This window comes from Onychostruthus taczanowskii, unplaced genomic scaffold (assembly GCF_017590055.1).
Source record: "Onychostruthus taczanowskii isolate IOZ18803 unplaced genomic scaffold, ASM1759005v1 scaffold42, whole genome shotgun sequence".
Classification (NCBI taxonomy): Eukaryota; Metazoa; Chordata; class Aves; order Passeriformes; family Passeridae; genus Onychostruthus; species Onychostruthus taczanowskii.
In genome coordinates this window covers 1,340,595-1,364,055 of record NW_024501682.1, presented here as the reverse complement: position 1 = coordinate 1,364,055, position 23,461 = coordinate 1,340,595, and the positions used below count along the sequence as shown (strand labels likewise).

The following is a 23,461-nucleotide window of genomic DNA, read 5'->3' as shown; positions in this document are numbered from 1 at the left end:
GATTTCTGAAGGCTGTGAGACTGAAGGGGATTAATGTTTCCAGGATTTGAATGGTGACTAAACATTTGGCAGAAAGATGATACTGTTACAAAAGGTATTCCTCCTTACCATCTTGTGAAAATTTTCTGATGTTTGGCCAGTCTACCTATGTATGAAAAACCTGTTTGCACGTAGCAATGTGTTTCTTTATAGCTTCAAATGCTACCAGGACTTTCTGTCACAGTAACAGAATTTTATGTACATCCTATATCCTGTACAAGATTACAGTATAAAATCCATAATACAAGCTTTCAGGAGCCACACATTATTTGCCCCAGATATCCTTCTGGATCCTTGTGGTAAATGTTGCAGGGCCTTGCAAAGTGCAGTCCTCTTTGCTCACTGTGATGATCCTTTTGCCACTTCTAGGAGGCGAGGAAGAGAGTGTAGAAGAAGAATTTCCTGGCTGGGAAAACAATTGCAGAACTCCAGGGAAAGAGAGGCTGGTACAAGTGCAGAAGAGCTGAGGAAAAGGCATGGAAGGGAGAGGAAGAACCTGTGGCGGGTGAGACAGAGGAAGGAGTAGCAACAAGGGCTCCAACACCTCTTGACCTGCTCCAACAGGACCACAGCCTTCTTATACTGGTGGCCCCAGAGCTGGATGTGGTATTCTAGGTGTGTTCTCATGAGAGTGGAATAAATTTAATTTAATTCCTTTAAATTTACTTCCAAAAGACAGTTTCAGCATGGTATTTTAAAAGAAAGGGAGAAAAATCCTGGAAAAGACAATCTGTAGAGGCAGTACTAGAGCTGCCACAAGCAGTTTTGTGCAGTTATGGATGTGATTATTGTAATGAACCAAGCTGATTTTATTATAAACTGCGAGTTAGAAGTGGCTGAGGTCAGTTGGTCTGTTCAGCCTGGAGGAGAATGAGGGGAGATCTCACTGCAGTTAAAACTTCTTGGTGAGGGGAAGAGGAGGGGCAGGCGCTGATCTCTACTCTGTGGTGCCCAGTGACAGGACCCGAGCGAACGGCCTGAAGCTGTGTCAGGGCAGGCTTAGGGTGGGTATCAGGACAAGGTTCTTCACCCAGAGGGTGTCTGGGCACTGGAACAGCTCCCCAGGGCAGTGGTCACAGCACCAGCCTGGCAGAGCTCAGAGAGCTTTTGGACAATGCTCTCAGGCACATGGTGTGAGTCTTGGTGTGTCTTGTGCAGAGCCAGGACTTGGACTCAATGACCCTTTTGGATCGCTTCCAACTCAGGGTATTCTCACCTCCCGCCCCGCCCCTCCCGCCGCTCCCGCCTGGCAGCCGCGGCGCCCGGCAGCGCCTCTCCTGCGTGCGCTCCCTCCGCTTGGTACGGCCCACCCCGCCGGGGATCATGGCGATTGATGGTAAGTAGGCCAATAACGGGCTCCTCTCTCTCGCCCCGAACCGCTCCCCTCCCCCAGCCCCCTCCTCTCCCTCTCCTCCCCCGGGCACGGGGAGAGGGGCGGCTCCGGGGGGAGGGAGGGCTCCCACCGCGGCGGGAGGTGGGGGCGCACCGAAGCCGAGCGGGACCCCAGCCGAGGAGGGCGACGGAGGGGCGCCTCCTCTGCTCCCTGTGCCCCTCGGCCCGGCTGCAGGGGCTACGGGTCAAGGGCTCTTTGATGATGGGGGAGAGGTGAGTGTGGTGCTCCCTCCTCCCGTCTCCGTGCCCAGGAGCCGGGCGGGGTAAATAAATCCCTGGCACCGTGGCCGGCATCCTTCTCCTCCTCTTCCTCTGCCGCCGCCTGCCCTGGGGATGCCGGGCGTGCGCCCGTGGGCGTCGCGGAGGGGACCCGAGGAGGACGGAGCCATCCATCCCTCCGTGCCGTGAGCCGCCCTTGCTCCGGCGGGGGCGGGCGGCGCAGCCCCCCGGGCCGGGCGCTGCCGCCCCTGCCCGCCGCCGCGCCCCGGACTGCCCGGGCCCCCGCACCCGAGCCGGGAAGGTCGGTGCCGGAGGTGCGCAGCCCTGTCCACCCTCCCCGCAGGGACTTTGCCAACTGCTCTAAAACTCGTTGTCACTCTCTCCGGGCCCCGGAGTCTCTGAAAACTGAGTCCCCAGGCGAGGGATGCTCCCTGCTCTCCGCCGGTTGCTGGGCGCTAACAGGCTGCACTGGAGCTGCTGTCCGCAGATCTTTCTAGTCATCACTTAGAAACAACAACAAAGGAGCGAGATGTACTCGACACTTGTTGGGTTTGTTTGGAGATGCTCATCTTCAAAGGCAGGGCTTCTGAACATTGCTTTGAAACCTCTCCTCTCGACTCTGAGAGTAATTTTACACCTCTTTAAAAATCCTTAAAAAAACCCAGAAAAACAAACAGAACTTTATTTCTAGCCAGACAAGGACCTAAAGTATACAGCTTCTTTGGCCGAGGTGTTTCTTTCTGAAAGCATCTGTTGTTATAGCTTAAAGCATTTAGGAAAACAGTGGGTATGTGGGGGAAACAAACTGTTCTGGTTTCTTTCGCATGTGGGATGCTTCTCTGCTGTCAGTTTCCCTGGATTCAGGCCTCTGTAAGGAGAAGTTGCACTGATCAAGCAAAGCTGCATGTTCACCCTGTCTTGGAAGCTGTGCACACCAGGAGTCTGAGCTGGCCAGCTTTGTGTTGGCTGGGTTCTTTTCTGCTGAAAAGTCCTCTTAATATTATCAAGAAGATAGCAAAAAAATTCTGCTGGTGCTGGACGTTTTACATAACTTGAGCTCAAAAAAAAAAAAAAAATCCTTCAAAATCTGTCTCTGTTTTCATTTTAGGCAGCATTATCCCAGAAATCTGTGAGGATCTGTTAGATCTGAAAATATTCACAATATGTGAAATTCGTGTGTAATATTTTCAGAGGATTTAGGGTATTATTTCTTTAAAGCAAATAGCCATGGATGAATAAAGCAATCTAGCCTTTGAAAAAAATGCAACACTTCTTATTATGGCCAGACTTCAGAAATAGCTCAACTGTCCTGTAGATGCTTATTTGAAATATCCAAAATGGGACTTAAGCTCTTGAGAAAATTGGGTGCATAGTTTACTTTTAAATGTGAGGTGGGATTAAAAAACATTCCAGTCATGAAAGGGGTCTGCTAGGTTTTGATTTAGGGCTCTTCCTGAAGACAGCAAATACAAAGTATTTTTCTGCTGTAGCCTGTAGCAGGCACGCCTCCTCCTCTCTGTTTTCAGCTGACTGGCTGATTGCTGTAGGGTTGTTGGTAGGTGTTACAATTTTTATTGCATACCTTGATGATCTCTCCCTCCTGTAGTGCAACAGTACCTTCCCTTGACTGTAATTTTTAGCAGTACTGTGTTCTGGCCAGCAGTTCAAAAAGATGAGTTTGGGTTGAATATTAGCTCTTGAAGGCGGAATCAAACCATGGGATTTCTAGTCTAAACTGTCAAAATACAGAATTTACCTTGTGTCAAAATAAATTTGTAAATGAATTTAAGTAAACAGAGAAAATACTTTGCTCAGTTTTAAGGACACTGCATTTGGCCAGATTTTTAAATTTTTTTGTTTGTTTTTGGTAGAGGCAAAGAAAATAAGCAAGATTGAAAACTTCTCTTTGAAGAATAAATATAAAATAGTTCAAAACTCCTTCAAAGCAGGACATAGATGTGAAGAGTGCACAAAATTAAAAGAGCTCAAATTAGTATAGAATTTGTTAGCTGCTTTTGTCTGTTATTAAAAATCTTTTAAAGTACCATTTCCAGTGTCACTTTTTCAGCATACCAGCTTCCAGTGGTTCTAACACGAAACCCCAAAGTTTTTGTAAAAGTGAGGCATTTTGTATGAAGTGTTACAGAGAACCGGAGTGCCATGGCCAGGGACCCGTTTGGTCAATGCCAGTGGTTTGTTATGGTCACTGAAAGACATTTAAAATTTGAGTATTCTTCATGTGATCAAGTTCACAGCCCCAGTCTAGTGATTGCAGGAACTGTTACATCTTTTTCTTTGGAAAGTTCATGTAATGTTAAAACATGTTCCATTTGTATGTCTTTATAATTACATCCAGTTAGAGTTTGCATAGGTCAGGTAATCTCAGATTTGTGAGGAAACAACAGACAGCAATTCTATTGGAAAAATTCTGGCTCAAATAAGTTTAAAGAGTTGTATTTGCAGTTCTTAGTTTCTGTATAGTTGTCCTCCAAAACACATTTAGTATTTACTAGGAGCTCTGTTTTATGATGCAGGGTTATTTATTGTTTAATATTTCCACTTCTTCATAGGGGAGATTAAGATAAAGGGCATAGGATTAAGATAAAGATCAGAATGGGGAGCTGTTAAGTATGGAAGAGAGTGAGGCCAAATGGGACGGAGTAGTAAAACCAGACTGGTGGTCAGTCGGAGATTAAAATCCTCCCATCTACTGCTGCCCAAGCCTGGGGTCTTGTGGCAGTTTGCTTGGAGTGGGGAAGAAAGTTGAGCAGTGACTTCTGAGAATCCTTCAGCACCACTGTGGTAATGTTCCTCCTGGCAGCATTAGTTTGATTGCTCTATGCTGCTTCTCCTCTTTTGAGAAATAGCAAAGCTTTGGTGCCTGCCTTAAGAGAAATCTGTTGAATTGAGGTCTGTGTGAGGAACCAGCAATGGAAACCACACTGCATTGCATGGAGTGGCGTGGGGCAAAGAAATGTTAGAGGTCACAGGTGGAATGTTTTCTAACCCAAGGCAGAATTGTACATCTTGTATATCCTCATGAATCTACTTTTACCAGATTTTTGGGCCACACTTGAACATGCTGTAATCTGGCTCTGGCTATACAAGTTTACATTTTCAAGGAGGGGAAAATATCTGTAGGTGAACTTTCTCAGACTGAGCTAAATCTTTTTGATTTAAACTCTTTTCATATGGTTTCCATTGTGAGGAGTTTAGTGCTAACAAATGAGAAGTAGGATTAAAGACAATAATGAGCTGTACAGATAAAAGGAATCTAGGAGAGGAGAAAGAATTGCAATGTGGTGTGGGTGTTGTCGTCTAGTAAGTTACTGATAGAGCAATGAGACTAATGAACATGGCTTCCCCTATTTTCCCCCTGTGCTCCTATCAGTTTAGCACTTCTCTTTCCTGATGTAGAGCTCAAGGTCTTTACCAAGTATGTACCTTTTTGATAGTTTTGATCCTGAATGTCTGTGAAGTGTCCTGATCTCTCTGAGGTTTCTGAGAAGATTGTCTCCTTCTTTTCCCCGCACCTTGCAGCTGCTTGGTTTGGAGCAGGCAGCTGCACCTGTTTGTGCTGTGCAGGGGTTTATTAGCTGGTGGGCTGTCCTTGGGTGCGGTGGGGCTTGTGTTTCTGTTGTATTTGCTGATTTTTATGAAAGATTACATTAGGTTCTTAAAACTCTCTGACTATTTTGTCTTAAATTAGCCAGAGAATTTGTAAACAATATAAGGATGAGGCAGGAAGTGAACTGTTTAATTATATAACCCTCATTTCCTTGGGAAACAAAGAAATTGTGGAATGAACCTACTTTTTGTTTATGGATACAAAAAAAGAGAGTATTTAGAACACTGCTTCATATAGGTCACATGAAAACTATGCCTAGTTGCAAACTTCCAGAATCTAGAAAAGGAAACAACAGAGCAATGAGCTGCTTACAGAGCTTAAGTAGGAGTATCATGTGTAGCTTGTAGGTTGAATCCAGCCTGGGGAACAGTTTTATCTTGACTTCCCGATTACCTGGGTTGTGCAGGTGTCACTGCAGGTGCACTAGAAGGGTGTAAGGTGACATGGAGATCCTCAAGTTAGTGCTGTCCTGAAATGACAGTAGTGCTTCTGAATCCAAGTTGATGTGGCCAGGGCAGAGGTTGGGCAGCATCATCAGTATTTAATGAAGTCTAAATATGAGAAGACATATTTTATACTTAGGCCCACTTTTAAACACATTTGTCAGCTGTGTGGTGGATCACATGTCAAGGTATCATATTGGATCAGCCACACAGAATTGGTTTAATGCTGCCTTATGCTTATCCAGTGACTGTGGTGGAAGCTATTCAGTGAGTGTTCCCTGGTATTGTCATTGTAAGGATGATTGCTTGCATTATTTGCTGATGACAGTGAAACCTTTGACATAGGCAAAATCACCAGTTTCCTGGTTGGATTGTCTTACACCATACTCTCTGTAGTATTGAATCTATTGGAATAAAGAAAGCTGACAGGTCTCTTATCTTTTAGATAACAAAGGGGGCAACCGTTTTTAAAAAAAACCCACCTAATTTCTAATGTTTTACAGACTTCTTTTTGACAAGTACCCCGTGGGCTGAGATGAAGCTATCATACTTAATATAAGAACAGTTGATGTGTTCAGAGTGAAATTTTTCTGGAATTGTCTTAATTTTTAATGCCTAGCACTTCTGCAAATTGGAATTCTTGGCTTTCAAGATGGTCATGCAGGAAAGTAAACACGGAGTCACTACCTGATTAAAAATGTTTGCCTATGTAGCCATACAAATACAAGGAACCTCTTAGAAAGGAGAGAGTTTTGCTGTCTCCCAGAGAACTTTCAACTGTTTTAACAATTAGGTCTTATTTTCTCTTCAGCCTAATTCAGTTATACCTCTTCCAGCTTTTGTAGTGACTGATGGAAGGGATTCTCAGCTGATACTCCCAAACTTTTTCCTGCATATTGTCAGCTTCCGAACTGCATGAGGCCAAGGGTCCATGTTGCATGTAACGGTTAGAGTGGATTTCAAGTCAGCAATTAATCACTGAACCTCCTAATTTTTGTGCGTTTCACTCTTGGAGATGGGAGATGTTTCCTGATTTCTGTGTAAACCAGTTTGTAGAATAAGAAGGGGAAATTTTGCGAGGATTTTGAAAGTTGATTCTAAGACAGCAAATGAGGGTTGAGTTTGTGAACTAATAGGTACTGTTCTGCAGAGGAGAATAATCTTTGATGTGAAGAGGGATAAATTCAGGATGACTGACACATCTTATGGGTACTTTTGTTCTGTAGGCTAAAATAAGCAGTTTTCCTACCAAGTGGAATCTTTTGCAATACAAATTCTTCTTGGTAATTTCCTTTTGTATCACAAACTTACTGCATTATCTGAAATATTTGAAACTATTTCTATGACTATATTTTTCTCAATAGATCATAGAGTCATTCTAAAAGAAGAAATGTTTCTCAGTTTACGTTCTTCTGTGAAGCTTTGCTTTAGATTAGTGGTGTTAAGTAAAAATGGTAGGAATTTGCTAGAAGTCATACTAATTTTTCATGTTTTCTCTTTTTGTTTTCAGCTTTTGTTGCTGACATCTTCTTTTTTATTTCCTGAACATTTGATAGTGTTTTACATTGCTTGTCAATGTATGTTTAATCTTTTTGTCATTTTCAGTGAAGTTGTTTTCTGGTTTTCTTTCTATTTTTAGTAAAAAGAAATTATAGGTTTTAGGTCAGATTTGAACCATTTATACTGGATGTTTCTATTGCTAGCTTTGTTTACTGGATTTCTTCATTTCCACCAGTAAAACTTACCTGAAGAAGTACTTGGCTGAGAACAAAGTGAAATAAAGAACTTACTAATATTTTTATAGTGCTAATTATATTTCAGTTGTCAGAGGAGTATGGAAAGAGAATTTTGTGGTCATTTTGGGTAGAAAGGAAGCAGAGATAATACTATTTTCATGATGAGGGGAGAAGGTCCCAAATAACCTCTCGACTTTATGTCTTAGTTTAGAAAATCCATCTCTGTTTAGCTGCTTTCAGTCCATATAGATGCTTCCATTTATTTCAGTGTGGGTAGGACTGGATGCAAAATTTGTTTGAGAAACAGAAATGGCTATGCTGTTCTTCATCAATTGTCACTGATTGCTAATTCATTGGTTCTGTTGATTGCAAATACAATTTAAAAAGAAAGTATTTCCCATGAAAAAAAATATTTTGATGTTTGCCATTACTTTTATAGTTGGAAAACAAACCCCAAAATATTCTTAGGACAAGTAGATAACCTATCCTTAGGCTAAGAAATTTTTAGATAGGGGTCTTTTAAAATGGTGCCAGCAAAGAAGATATTCGTTACAGTAGGAGTTTGTATCATAAAATCAGAACATAGATTTCTGAGTTTTACTCTTCTGGTCTTGAACATGTCTGCTGCTAATTTAGTCTGATAGTTATTTCTCTTATTAGTGGATTAGACAGAGAGTAATGTTGTTCTATATTCACCTGTTTATGTCCACCATCTGTTGTGGGTTTTTTTTCAGGTCCAAGAATCTTGGTGTACTAAGTCATTCCTCATATGGAAACCATTTGTTTTTTAACTATTTTTATTGACCTTTTTTGGTTGGGTGTGGGTTTGTTTTTTTTTTTTGGTTTTTTTTTTTTTTTTTCTTTTCTTTCTCTGTGTCTTCTGTGGCTCTATTTTATTCTTTAAGGTTTTGGAAACAAGAGGAAAGCAAAACTGCACAAAATGTAAAAGATGTAAACATATAAATAAGTATACATAATAGATTTTTTTTTTTACCTTGCTGTCTCTCTCCTTATGAATTCAGATGTTGTTTGCTTTTTAGTTTGCTTTTTGACTAGTTCTCAGCATTGAACTTTAAACATTTCTATTTTTATGTATGCAGTATTATTTGTAGACTAAACTTGTGAAAAAGGATGCTAAAGGAATGCAGAGGTGATTTTACACCGTGAGTGAGGATGGGCTAATGATTGTATGTAACCTTTTCAAGAAAAACACTGATGGCACCTGTAGGGTTACTCTTGTGCAAAAGTCTTCAGCTTTGTTTATTTTCCATTACAGTTGGCTGTCTGTTCATCCAAGGCCAGATTCTTCCCTGAATTCAGCTTATGGCATGAGGCAACTTTTCAAGTAGATTTGTTGGTATATGGAATCCAGAAGTCTTTCATTAGAGTTGTCATTTTAATAAATTTGTAGCGTGTTGTATGAAACTCTTAACATTAAAATGCTTTTCCTGGGTCTCTTGCATTCCTAGCAGAAGCATTAGAATTTCCACTTGCTTAGGCATGGTAACATTAACATTGTTTTGGGCTTTTTCACTTACATCCTGTTTTATGTTTCTACACTGTAGCACCCTGTTCCTGCTGCTCAACCGGCTCAGTGTTGTCGTTCTGGGCTGGAATGTCTTGGGTTTACCAAGGGAAAAGTAGTTGTCTATTGTTGAATAAAATGTTAAGTAAGCTTTTGTTGAATGTGATCCAAACTTATGAAAATGCTAATTAAAAAAGAATTCTCAGCAGGAAAGTAATTTATCATGTAAAAAGTGCATCCGAAAAATTACACCTGCTGACAAAAGGCTTTTGTGATACAATGCAGCGTTCATGGATTTTTTTTGCTGAACTGAAGAATAATGAGTTTTATATGCAGCAGCCCAAGTTGCATCACAGTTTTGGTACTGGGGCTGGGACTGTGCACCATGTTTGTTGGTGGGATGGCATGTACCCTGGCTGAGTTTATGGATGATGCCAGGGAAGGAGTAGTTAATAAGCTGGAGGGCAGGGCTGGCAAGCGCTCAGCAAGCTCAGAGTGGGCTGAAGGATCCTCAGAAACTTCCACAAGGACAGGTGAAGTCCAAGTCTTGCACTACCACCTGCAGGCAGGCTGGCTGGGAGCACCTCTGAAGAAGAGACCCCGAGGATCCGGGTGAGCAGCAAACTGAACATGGACCAGCCATGTATCCAGCTGTGTTAATCCAGCATGAGAGGCTGACAAGCTGGGAGACCTCAGCAGAGTGCCACTAAGCTGGGAGGGAACACAGAGTACCTGGCACATGAGGAGAGGCTTAGGAAATACATTTGTGTAGCCTGGGGAAATCTGACAGGCGCTCTTGCAGCCTTTCATTGTGCAAGGGGATCTGAGAGATGGAGGTGGGTTCTTGAGCTGCCCAGTGAAAGCGTGTGGGCAGTGCCTGTGAGCTATGTCAAGGGGAGTCCTGGCTGGCTGTAAGGGAGAAGTGCTCCCAGTGACAGGGGTGACACCTTCCCCCTGAGAACCACTGGTACCCCAGAGGTTTTGGAATTGTGGTCATTGCAGAACGTGGCTGGTTGAGGCTCAGAGGAGCTTTCTCTAACGCTGGTCCTGGTCTGAAGTCTTTGAGAACACCAGATGTCATTCGTTCCCAACATGCATCACTCTATGGTAATGCCTGGCCTAAATTTTCTTGACAATTATTATCAGCATCTAGTGGTGAAGTTCCAGCTAAACTCTGAGCACAGTAGAACTTTGAATCTTGAATTGTGCTAATTTAGAAAGACATAAAATTTTAAGTTAATGCAAAATTCAGTATCTTTGATCTACATATTTTCATCTTGTTGCTGCCATAATCATCTTAGCAAATAGAGACTTGGCTTACAAAACCTTTGTCTTTAATTGAGAAAATTAAACTTCATTGGGTGTTTCAGCTGCCTCTGGAAAATATCTGACCATTCTTTTTGTTTTAAATGTTTGAATGATTTAGATTTTTAGGGCCACTAGGTGGTTCTTCTTGCTCAAGAAAATGAAAATGTTTTGTTGAATATGCAGTTCTAAAATTATTTGATCTTTCATTATTTTTCATTTTACTTCCATTGTCTGACATTATGAAAAGCTCTGTGTACCCAAGTGGGTTTGTTTCTCTTCTCAAATTACATTTTGGACAGAGAATTGTGTAGTTTTATATGCAAACTCACTCAAAACCTTAAAATCTTAAATAAGAGATTATATTCCTAGTCAAGATGGAATTGAACTAATAATAATTTGTGTCTAAATCAAGCAATTTTAATTAACCATAACATTATGGCGAACTAACACTATACTATGATAAATTACCTAAAAGTAATATTTAAAGAATAAAATTTAAGTGTGTCATGCCACTGAACCTTTGGGGTTTGTGGGCCAACCCAAACAAACCCATTATTTTCAGAAATGCTAAATTAAATGCTTGGCATCTTGCTGTCATGCAAAATGTTTCCATATTTTCAGTTTGTTTTCTTTCAGTAACTGGTTTATTGAAAGCTGAGAGAGTTCTTGGGAGTTGTAAAGACAGAAAAACTTGGGTTTTTTCGTTAATCCATGAATAAAAGCAGGTGTGAATTATGTATTAGTTCCACAGTTTTGAGGACCACAGGGAAAAAGAGGAATCAGTCCAAGTCAATTTAGGATAAAATTCCATGTCTTTAATACTTTAATTTAAAATATAAAATATGATTTATTTAAACTTTATATCATTTGATGTATTTTTATTTAATGGTTGATTTCCATCCAAAAACAGTTTGAAAAAAAAGTAATAAATGAATCACCTATTAAAAAAAGAAATAACATTCTAGCATTTTCTAGGAAAATGAAAAGGAAAAAAATAAAAAGACTGTATGCCTGTTAAGTGGTATGAATTTATTTTATAACCTTGTGGTCAATAAAAAACAACATGTTGATTAATGTAAAGTCTTTATTTGGTGGAAAACCATCTTAAATTAGAAGTTAAGTGTTTGAGTAAAAAAACTCTTGCTTTATAAAACAATAGATAGCAATGCAGAATCTGAATCTAGAATTAGTATTTTGTGATACAATTTCAAACTGGTTGATTTCACTGAGAGCAGTGAATATAATTAAAATCTGTTGCTGCTCTCTTCCCTCAGTGAGTTTAAGGTGAATCCTTATTTTTAACTGTCTGGCATCTGTGTAATTAAAAATTCTTTTATTTTTTGCCATAATTTTTATTTTTTTCTTCGCTGCTGAATTTAAAACTAACAGGGGAAAATTCTAGGGAGAAGACTTGCAGTCACTCTTCTGGTTTATCTTTTGTTCCCTAAAAATGATTGCAATGACTTTAAAGAAGATTGTAATCTCCTCCCTTGTCTGGTTTTGGGTTTTGTTTGTTTGTTCTGTAATGCCTTGTTATTATAAAAGCGGATTATATTTTTAATTTAGTTTTTCTTATGTTTTCCTTTCAAAATCCTTTCTGAATGAAAAGGATGATGCCTAGCTTCTAGAATGCACTCAAAAGAGGGAATTATATTGCTATCACAACGGGATTTTGTAAGGGTGATGACTCTACAAAACGCCTGGGATCGTCAGACTCACTGATACTTAATTTCCCACTCCAGAGTACATTTGAAGCTTGTATTTCATATTTCTGAGTATGTTGACATAAAATGCGGATTCTTTTTACTTTCACAGACATTTAATTTTATTTTAGAAGAGTTACATTTTATTCTATTTATTTGATCCCTTTTATCCTTTCTCACTCCAATATATGGATTTCCTACAGTTATTACTTTAAAGTGTAGATTTAAGTAGAAATACGGGTATTTTCTTAAAGCTTTACAAGACTGTCTGCTACTGTTACCAATTAAGAGTTTGAAGTATTGGTTGATATCATTACATGCTGTATTGTATGTCATAATTAATTTATTATGGAATGGAGGAGAGTAATAAGTGCTATATAATGTATTTCCATATTTTTGAGAGGGGGAGAATGTTGTTACCTAAAGATTGTTTTACTGTGTTTTGAAGTGTCTGGAGCCAAGGAGTGATTAATGGATATGAAATAGATGTTTTGTGAGGTTTTGAAATTCTGTTTTGTATTTTCATGAGATTGCAGAGAACTGGGTATTAAATCTCAGGCAGTTCCCCTCAGTTCTGTATTCATATCCATGTATGCTTTTGTTGTCAATGGAAGAAGGCTGAGTGGGTTGGGGTGTACTTAAGAGAAGCCATAGCTTGATGTCGTTTGGAATTTTAAGGTTTGATCATGGGGCATATCACTCCAAAATATTTTTAGTTTAGATATTATGTGTTGGTGTTTTGTTTATGAGCTGTAATTCCAATTAAAATCGTCTTTATTAAAAGGTAAACAAAAGTGTAGTATTTCTAGCAACAATTTTATTATTCTTGAAGAAATATCTCAAGGTCTATACAGCTAGTTTTTTAATTTAAAAAATATCTAAAGGAGAAATTATGTATTCCAAGTATTTGTTATTAGGGTTGGTTTTTGGGGATTTTTAAAATTTGGTTTTTTATTACTGTGGAGGGTAATCATAATGTTATTTTGGCATTCTATTGTATTGGAAATTTTTTTGATTTTTTCAAAATTCTTTTGTAGGGTAGTTTTCTCCAAACAGGAAATTATACCTATACTTGGGAAACATTAGTGTGGCTTCAGTTAAGGTGCTTGCTTTTGTAATTTTATCTGTATAAATTCAGTGTAAAACTCTTCAAACTCTACCACCATTACTGATATTAAGCCAAGGGTACATTTATTGTTTTTTCCAAAGTATTTAATGTATAATTTCAAAATTTGTTAAGCCAGTCTTCTGCATTTTTATTAATTGATGGAGTTTTGGAGCTTTCTTTTTCACTGTTTATAAGCCTTATAAAGAAATGAAATACGTTTTATTTGTTACTGTTTTCTAATGGTGTATTTCCACACAGGTGGAGAACGAACTTGTGGTGTACATGAACTGATCTGCATCAGAAAAGGTGAGCAACTATTTGTGCAAGTGAACTCCTTAGCTTGTGAATATTCCTGGTGAGAAATCTGCTGCCCACTGTTATGCCCTGACTTTTTGTGGATCTTAGTACTGCATCTTTGTGTTGCAGAATCTTTTGATGCTGACAATGTGAATAGGAAAAAATAGTGAAATTATAAAATAAAATTTGATTTTTCACAAGAGGGAAAAATGTGCTTTTCCAAAATTCACTGTGTTATGTGGAATTTGTTAATGTTGTTTTGCTGTGATGGGTAACCATGCAAACTTTGATCTTCACTTTGTCCAGATATTTGTAGGACTATATGATTTTCATTAGTAATAGAAAGTTTTGAGGATGTTTTAAAAAAGTGATGTAATGAACTGGCAATCTCTGCCTCTTATTTCAGGTAAGATCCTAATGACTCAAACTTCTTTGCAAACAGCTGCAGCAATAGTGAGACCAGCAACTGAGAGAGCACAGAGCAGAGCTGTGCTCCAGGGAGGGATGTTACACCTTAAAGCTGAGCGGCAGTGACTGAAGTTGGAGCTCAACAGAACAGCTCAGCTGATGTAAAGGCTAGATACAGTTCTGTTTTCTGTCCCTTTTGGCAGCCCTGTGCTCCTTCCTGCAGCAGTGCTGTTGAATTTATGTCTTCTCATCTGAAAGCTAATTCAAGAAAAAAAAAAGGTTTCTTCAAGGGTGAGTTCCTTGAATTGGGTCTCGGTTAGGTCAGAAGAGTCTCAGTGCTTTCAAAGGGAAGGAGTAAGAAAACGTGGTGGGAGAGGAATAAAGTTGCAAGACTCTTTTGACAACTCTTTTGAGTGTTAGACTGCCTCAATAGTATTGTCAAACCACATTGTACTCTGTGGGAAGAAGTTTTGTTTGTCCTCTCAGTTTCCATTGCATTCACTGAGACATTTTGGTAAAATTGTTTGGGTTTATTGAAACATTTATTTGACAATGCTTAAATTAATCAGAATTAAGCTTACCAGTTAAGGTCAGAATAGCTTTCTGGTGACAAGTAATCTTTTCCAAATATCTGTTGAAAGAATTTTTGAGTGTGTATGTGTTACAGTACTGTAATTAAGAACATTTCTCCGCTTCTCTAAACTGTGAATCATTTAGATCTTGCTTTTATAAAATTCTTACTCATTTTGGAGGGGAGCAGAATTTTTTCTTTTTATTGCTGTCTCACTTTTTCCCATTGACAGATAAAGTGGTATGCACAGTGCTATGTATTCCTTCTGTAATAGCTCCTGTTTATCTTTCTGAATTGGGAAACTCATTGGAATTTCAGAAAGCCTTCTGATAAACTTTCAAGAGCTGTTAATCTTGCTAATCCTTGTTTATTTTAGAATGCTGTACTGATTTTAAGAAAAACAAATTTTCTGTGTTCTTGGAGACAGTGCTGTATGGTTTTAATGTTAATTGCTGGGAAGTTAAATTGAAAAGATGTGTTGTTTGTTTTTTTTAAGATTCTGTGTTATGTTTGAGCATTGAATTCTAAGCTCTGTTAGCCATTGATACAATAAATTAAATAAAAATAGCATGGAACTTGTGGTTTAGCATTGGTGGTTATAAATTAGCCTAGGGGTAAGTGTGATTAAAAGAGAAATATCCTTTTAGTGCCATTTATACTTGCATTGTGTTCGGTTCCTTTTTAGGTCATATGAATTTCCATGTATATTCTAACCTTGTGTGTCCCTATGTTACTGACAAATGTCTCCTTGTGGTGCACGATTTGGTGCATTCTTGTCTGTCTTCGCTCTCTACTCGATGTGTACCTTTAAAGCAGAAGGTGCTTGCCATTGTACTGCAAATCTTCCAGTCACGTGGACTTTTGGTTACTTTATTTAAGACTTTACATCCTCTGATGCACATTCATGATGTTTTTGTTGTATGACCAAGGCTGGGCTCCTAAGGATCACTTTATTTGCCAGTTGTCCAGCTCTGCTTGCTTGGCAGGTTGAGATTGCAGACTCAAGATTTCTGCTGACATCCTCAGAATAGGAAGGCATTTCCAAGCTGAGAGTTCCTGGCTATCAGCTGTCTCGAGCTGGTCAAATCAGACCTTCCAGCTTTGTCCTTAATGTCACTGAGTGCTCATGTCAAGCTTATACAGGATGGAGTTTCCCATCTCTTGGCTGTGCCCTGAAAGCTAAGCTGTTTTTTGGTCTGTGAGCTCACAGTAGAAGTTGAATGGACAGGTTAAGCGTTCACACTGACACATGGGTAATTCCCTGCAGTCTTGTCTGGTGCTGGGTAAGGTTGCAGTGTGCCCTTCTCCTTATTCTCTGGTGTCTGTGTGACTGTGGCATCAGGAGAGTACATTCCAGCACTCCTGGCATTCATCCACTCCCTCATTTTCATCAACTACTGTCTGTGAGGCTTTGAGAGATGGTGGTGTTTGACAAAATGGTTCTCCATTTGCTATTTGCCTGAAAGCCTCTTGTACTTTCTGCCAGCGGATGGTGGGGAACTGTGACTGGCCTATGGCTGGAGTTGGAATGCCTATATGGAACCTCTGAAAGAAACATTAGTAGTAAATAGCCTGCAATAAGTAACTGGAGTTTTGTAGTGTACGTTTGTGCTTTGCTTGTCTGTCCATCTTTGTTAAGTGCTTCCAAGTACATGGCTTTTGAGAAGCAACTAAGAGGATAAACAGTGATGTTCCATCTTTTTTTTTCCTGCACTGAATTGGGAAAAAGGAAAAGTAAGCATGCAAGCAAGCATGTGTCTTCTATGAATAATACATGGGAAAACTTTCCAGTTTCAAGTGATGGAATGTAATTACAATTTGTATGGGGATTATATGGCTTGAAGAACACCTATTGCTGGTGGTTAATTTTTCTTTCTAGCCAGCAAAGTAACACATTCCTAAATTGTATTTTTCTTGCGTGCCCTTTCATTTTTTTTCTATGAAAATAGGAACCTTGGTGTATCAGATGATGAAATGCGTAGAGGAACCAGAAAGGTCTTCAAAGCTGTGACTACACCATTTAGCTCAAATAACATAATGAAAACTTCTTAGCTGTAGTTGAAGGCATAGCTGTTAAAGCAAAATCTAAGCCTTAAAAAGGAAATGTCTGCTCTAAGATTATTCCGCAGTAAAAATGAAAATAACTTGAAACATCAATTTTCCTGTTTTTCAGTTTTTGTATTTCTCAGATTGTATCAGTTTAAATGATAGACTCAGAAGTTTGCAAATACCAGTTATAATGTTCATTGAATATCTGAGATTATGTCAGTTCTGGTGTAAATATGATCCCAGTATGGTATTGATACAGGACTCAGATTTGCTACCCAAAGATGTAGCAATTGTCGGGCACAGGCCTCCTCCTGTGTCACATTAATGTTATTATAGTTTTGTAGTTGCCCAAGAGACACTGTGGTGGGTCTCCCTCTAGGCTGCACAAGAAGGATTGCAGTACTTTTATAGGGTTTTTTACATGGTTTCTTTTTAGCAGATTTATACATTTTTGAGAAGAATCTGCAAAGAGCTGATCAGGAGTAAGGAGACTAATAAGCTTTTCTGGAAAGCCTTAAAAACTAATTCTTATGTATTTTTAAAGAGGCTTCCTCTAAATTCATAAATATAGGGAATGTGTGTCCTGAAAATGGGAGTATTTTGTGGCTGTTATGTAACATCTAATAGCTACAAAGTACTGAACAAGTCACTTCACAGCTTGTAAAAAGAATTTTAAAGATGTATGATCGGCTATTAGGGAATCACCGAAATATGTGTCTCCTATGTTTAACATAGTTAAGTAGTTGAAGTGTTTGTGTGGTTTTATGTTTACACATTACAGAAATCTGGAAATTAGAAAAATGGAAAAGTAGATTCTTGCTTTTATTATAAATTAACATCTTGTTTACTTCTATTATTTAATGCAAGTTTGTGTTTACACATTTTAGTGTCTGACAATACAAATTGAAGACTTGGCTGTGGAAAGAAGAGTCCTGCTTAGTTTTTGACATCAGAAGGTGACAGAGTTTCTCTGAAATGACTCAGTTAACAGTTTGTGGTTTTGCTGGATATTGTCCTAGTATCCAGCTGTCTGTTTTTGAGAGAGTCAGGATATTTCTATAAGTTGTTCCTTTGGTTATTTGCTGTGGACATAAAAGAATTCAGGGAACTTGAGATTAGGCTTGAGAACAATATATCTTTTTTACCTGTATAGTGCAACTGCAAGTCTAACTTTGAATTAGCTGTTGTTAGATTAGTAATATTTTAATTAAGGCTGTTTAAAGTTCTCTTTCTACAAACAAGAGAGAATTGTGATGAGTGTTTACGATATTGAGCTGTAACTGAAGAAACTCGTCTTTAATATATTCTGCTATGTATTCATTGTGTGACATGGAAGTGACATTAAAGGAGAAAATATCTGGCTGTATTATTTTTAGGTTTCTCTCACCCAACATTTTTCACCTGTTTATTTTTGAAGTAGTGCAAAGTGATATTTCTAACTCAGCAGTGTGTTTTGTATTTAATTAATGGAAATGTAGATTGAGTATCCAAGTAAGGGCTGAGTTGCACAGAAGTTTAAAAATTATTTTTAAGCCCTTTTTTTCTTTTGCAAGATGTTCTTTCTATTGTTGTGACAATCTTGCAAACAAAGGAAATTATTCAGCAAACTGACTTTGTGACTAAGAATGGAACAGAAGTACTCTCTTTAATATGCAAAAGAGAAGTTGCAAAAAGACAATGTCTTCATCTGACAATGAAAAATGTCACTTGTAATAATAATTTTGAAAAGATAAGAAGGTGTGAATTTTTGCTTTGTCAGAAGTATGTTTTAAGTAGAACTATTCCTCTTTAATGTTCTGGTCAACTGTCCTTATCCTTTTGCATGTGTCTGAATGTTAAGCTGCCAACTGCACTTATTCCAAATGGCAAAAAGTAACATTTATTCATTAGTTTCATTTTACAGTAAAAACATTATTAAGTTGAAAGTCAACTGCATTTGATACTCAAGTTATCTTACACTATTTGTGTAAGTCTACACTAAGCACTCAGGACTAAGTAATACTAAGTAATTACTAAGTAATTTGTGTACTTAGTCTACACTAAGTAGCTGGCTCTGAAAAAGAAATAAAATAATTTTCCCCTTTCTTGCTGCTGTCATCCAGCTGGTAGAGCTACTTGTTCTTCATCAAGAGAAGGGTGATGTCACAGATGGTAGCAAATTTCTTTCTATTAGATATCCTCGTATTAATGTAAAATGTAAATATGTTATTTCTATACTCATTTAGAGGTTCAGATTTGGACAGTACAAAATAAAGTGCACTTTCTCTTTTTACAAAGAGGAATAAAACCTCATCATTTAGAAACTATAAACAATTAAAGCTACTTTTATAATATATGAAGAAAATACTGATTAATACTTCTTTTTTCAAGGCTTGAAAATTTTTTTTATCCCATGGATACTAAACCTCATATGCTTGGGAGATATTTAGACATATTGGTACATGTTAAAAAAAAGTAATAATGTTAAAATTAACACTAACAGAATATATATTCTGAATTTGAACTCTGTTGGAAAAGTAATCTGTATGTACATGTTTTGGATTAGAGAAAATTCAATACAGAGTAAATACTTTTCTTTGATCTTACTGATGTCCATAGAGGAAGCAGAATATTATTTGGTGTGTTTTCCTGTGTTTGGAGTCTTCTGGAAAGCAGCAGCTACTGGGGTCACTTAATTCTGGCTATGGCAATATCTTTTCTTCTGTGGCAAGTTTTGTGTATAAGAATTTTGCTATATCCAAACTGTGGCATTTCTTCACTCAAGTTCTTATGTTCATATAATCATTTTTACTTTGCTGTATATCCTGGTTAATTACTTTTGGATTACATGGATTGTCTCATGCTTTGTTGTTAATTGTAGTGTCTGATAGGGAAAAATGAGTTTTTAAAATATTTTTATTGCATAGATTATTTTTCTTTCCCCATAGCGGAGACCTACTTTGTGATGAGTATGAACTTTCAAACTACAAGTCTCTAGACCCCTGTGGGCCTTTAATACTTTTGCTTTGGGAGGATTATTTGAGAATACCATTAATAATTATAATCACTGCTGTTCTCTTACCAACTGCATGGATAATAGTCATGTAATATGCTATGTAATTGCAACAGATTATTGGGATTTGGAGGTAATCAAGATGATTCCATGATCAGTGTCTATTCTAAGTGGCAAATGTGATGCTTCCTTTGCTGTTTCTTTTCAGAGATTTCTGTTGTGAGATATTATTTAATCAGAGATGAATTCTATGTAAGAGAGAAAAGGCATTGAGGGACTGGTAAATCAGCAGGGATGGCAGGCTGACAACCTTTCCAGCACATAAGGATTTAGGATTTAAAAGATTTCTGTCAAAAGTTTAAATCTCCATCTCAGATTGTGGCTTCAGTTACTCCTACATTCTTTCTTAGATCAGTGGTATTTTGGAGCCAAGCGTCCTCTTTTCCCTGTAATTAAATTTATCAGCAAAAGACAGTTTCAGCATGGTATTTTCAAAGAAAGGGAGAAAAATCCTGGAAAAGACAATCTGTAGAGGCAGAGCTGCCACAAGCATTTTTGTGCAGTTATGGATGTGATTAGTTATTGTAATGAACCAAGCTGGTTTTATCACAACCTGCGAGTTAGAAGTGGCTGAGGTCACTTGGTCTGGAGGAGAATGAGGGGAGATCTCACTGCAGTTAAAACTTCTTGGTGAGGGGAAGAGGAGGGGCAGGCGCTGATCTCTCTCTGTGGTGCCCAGTGACAGGACCCGAGGGAATGGCCTGAAGCTGTGTCAGGGCAGGCTTAGGCTGGGTATCAGGACAAGGCTCTTCACCCAGAGGAGGTTCCCCAGGGCAGTGGTGACAGCACGAAGCCTGGCACAGCTCCAAGAGCATTTGGACAATGAACTTCTTTGCGATGGTGTGTGCAGGGCTGAGAATTGGACTTTGATCCTTGTGGGCCCCTTCCAGCTCAGGGTATTCATTCTAGAATTGTATTTTATGAAGTAAATGAACTCTATTTGATGTAATTATTTAGTCAAGTAATTTAATTGGTTGTAATAAAATCAAATAAACTGATTTTGTTAATTAAAATACATTCTAGAATTTCTTCCTGTGTGCAAGAATTCCTGGAATCTAGATGTTAAAATGTGTTTTTCTTGTTAGTCCTTGTAATTAGATATTAAGGAGACAAAGGGAAAAATGAGTTCTGCTTTGTCTCTGCAGCAGTGCATAATATCCCACAGCCAGGGTGAAGCTACAGAAACAGAATGTTAAATATATTGTTATTATTTCTGATAAATTTCCACTGGAGTAGGAGTGACAGTGGAGTTAGACCAGTATTGCTTTCATGATACACTAATTCCAGTAGACTTTTTGTGTAAACAAAGACATTTATTTTTTGCTTATTGTGACATTTTTTTTAAAATTAACCCAAAAGTGGCATCATGTATCACCTCAGGTGATATAAATTTTGGGTGTTCCTCAGTATTTTTTTGAAAGGTCCATTTAAAGGGCATTGTTATTCCATATAGAACCACTTTCATCCCCGTTTCGTTCTGTCAGTCTTAAATGACTTCGGAGAGGCTGATGTTGCTGGAATTGTTTATAATTTTCTTATTTAGGAACTGCAGCACTCTTTTCAGTTTTGCCTTGAAATTGAATGGAGTCGTTGTTTCAAATTTGTGCTCATTTGAAATTGCTGTCACTCAGGGTTGTGTCCTGGACGTCGATACTTGAAGTGTTGAAGTACAGGTGGCTCATGTTGCAGGGGCTTGTAATTTGTACTGGAGAGCATGTAAACTTGCTGTCCAACAACGTGCAGGCGGCAGGAGCAACAAATGCAGAGGAGGGAACATCATAAGACTGGCAGAATAAAATGTATTTAGCAAAGCATGCTGAGAGATGTAGCCATCAGTAGTGGGCCAAGGTAAGAAGACTGTGATGCATCAGGAAAGGCAAAAAGCAGTTTGGAATTGGAGGGGGCAGCATCTTTATGCAGAAAAACTTCAGTTTTAATGCTTCCTAAACATAACTAAGAAATTAAACATATTGATATATGAGATGTAATTGTGTGTTTTAAGTTGCGCTGAAAGACTTCCTCATGTTTGTTTTGGCAAAACGTAGAAGAAATAGGTAATTTTTAAGAAGAGAATTTCATAGTCCAGTGTTTTATATGGGAGATAGAGGAAGGAACAAAACAGGAATCTTAGGATATATGTTTAGAATTTTGTCTTTTGATGTGTTCAATAAAATGTTTAGAGTTCATTGTCTATCACTGATTTTTAGCAGCAACATCAGCTAGTCAATTTTTGTGGTACAGTTGCTTTTGTTTTTTATATGGGAAAGCATTCTAATAGTGATGCTGCCATATATAGTTCATGTTTTTGAAACAGTGCAGTTAGTCAAGAATTTAATGTTTTTAGTCAGAATTCTAAGGCAACAGTGGATAAACTATTACCCCCTGTATGTGTAGCATTTTGTTTAGCTACAAAAAGTTTTATTCACTTGTTGCTTCTTCAACTACTCCAGCAAACAGAAAGATACTAATTATGTACGGGATCACAAATTGCTGTGAAATGTGTGTTTTGAGTTTCCATTGTTAAAGAAATGCTGTTTGGAAAGAGCATGAAATCTGAGGTAGCCTTCAAGTTCAGTTACTTACTTGTAAAGAAGAGACAATCCTATGTAATTAGCAAAAGAAATTTACATGTCGATTGACACGTATGAAAGTACAGTCCCTAATCCTGTTGAGTAATCAGACGAAAGTATTTCACTTGTGAGCAGACTCAGGTGTAGAGGGATTTGTTTGGCTTTTTTCTGTTATGACATGAGTTGTCTGTGAGAAATAAATACATCCTGTTTGGAGATAAATAATTCGGGCATGGAGAAAAGGCAACCAAGGCACAAATCTTGTTGTTTTGTTCAGTAACCTGCTCAGCTTTCTAAAAATATGTTAATTTCTTGTGCTAGTGGCAAAGTTGGAAAGAAGTGACAAGCAGCAGTGAATGGCATTTGGATGAAAATATTTTGAGCTGGACAGTGCAGATTATTTTCATGGAATGTCAAGATGTAACGCTGTAAGGAATGAATAATAGTAAATCATTCTTCTTGAGGACTAAGTACAAAACAACAGTCCTGTATATTTAAAAGAATTTAAAAGGCTAAAGTATCTTAGATCAAGTTGTAAAAAACCCCCCAAAACTCAAGTTATAAATAAAAACAAGCTTACATATTAAATTTCAAATGTTTTTTTGTGCTAGGATCCTAAAGGTAATTGACATTTTTCAGGTCATACCCCCTAGTTACTTAATTTGTATACAGAAGAGATAGTATTGCATTTGTAAATGAATAATTGAAACGTCACTAAGATAACTGTGTGGCTTTGTACATTACTAAGTCAGTGGTATGGCGTAGAGTGTGAAAGCTCCAAAAATAATTGACTTAATATTAAATAAAGTTTGGGACTAGATACATAATAAAAAAATAAATGCTTTTAAATTTCATATTAAAAATGTTTCATCTTTTTAAAATGCCTGAGGATTTTTGTTGTTCTGGTGATGTGTATTTGAAATGACATCATTTTCTGACAAGTTTGAAACAGCTTTTTTAAATGAAAAATTATGTCATAAATAAGTTATTATTTGACAAAGAGGTGCTAATTTGATATTTAAGATGATATTTAAGAGATGGTAAGTTTCTGTGTTCTAATACTTCTGATTCTAGTGATGATAACAACAAAATAGAATTAAAGTGATGTTAAGGTAATACTTCTCTAGTGACTATGAGTTTCTATGCCACTTCCATAGCCAGCAATTCAATTAGTCTTGGTAACTTTGTAGAAGGACATTTGTTCTTTTAGTATTTCAAAAACTGCCTTATATTGTAATGAATTTCAAACATAAATTCAGAATTTTATTGGTGTTGTTCTTAAGAACAAAAAATAATAAAGTTTACAGAAGTAGGACATTTGAATTTAAAGGATAACTATGAGAAAATAGTTATAGCTGGTGTTTATATAATAGTTTCCTACTGGTGTCTGATAGTAGAAGAAACCACTGGGAA

General features: G+C 37.9%; 1 protein-coding gene across 1 annotated transcript in view; it reads left to right on the top strand.

The window, feature by feature from the left end:
• The first annotated feature begins 1,351 nt into the window (after positions 1-1,351).
• Positions 1,352-23,461, top strand: part of SYT14 (synaptotagmin 14) — a 79,249-nt gene continuing 57,139 nt past the window's right edge. The window contains exons 1-2 of the mRNA XM_041413594.1: positions 1,352-1,375; positions 13,360-13,407. Coding sequence (XP_041269528.1) covers positions 1,363-1,375; positions 13,360-13,407 — 61 coding nt within the window. The 5' untranslated portion in view covers positions 1,352-1,362. The remainder of the gene's footprint in view (positions 1,376-13,359; positions 13,408-23,461) is intronic.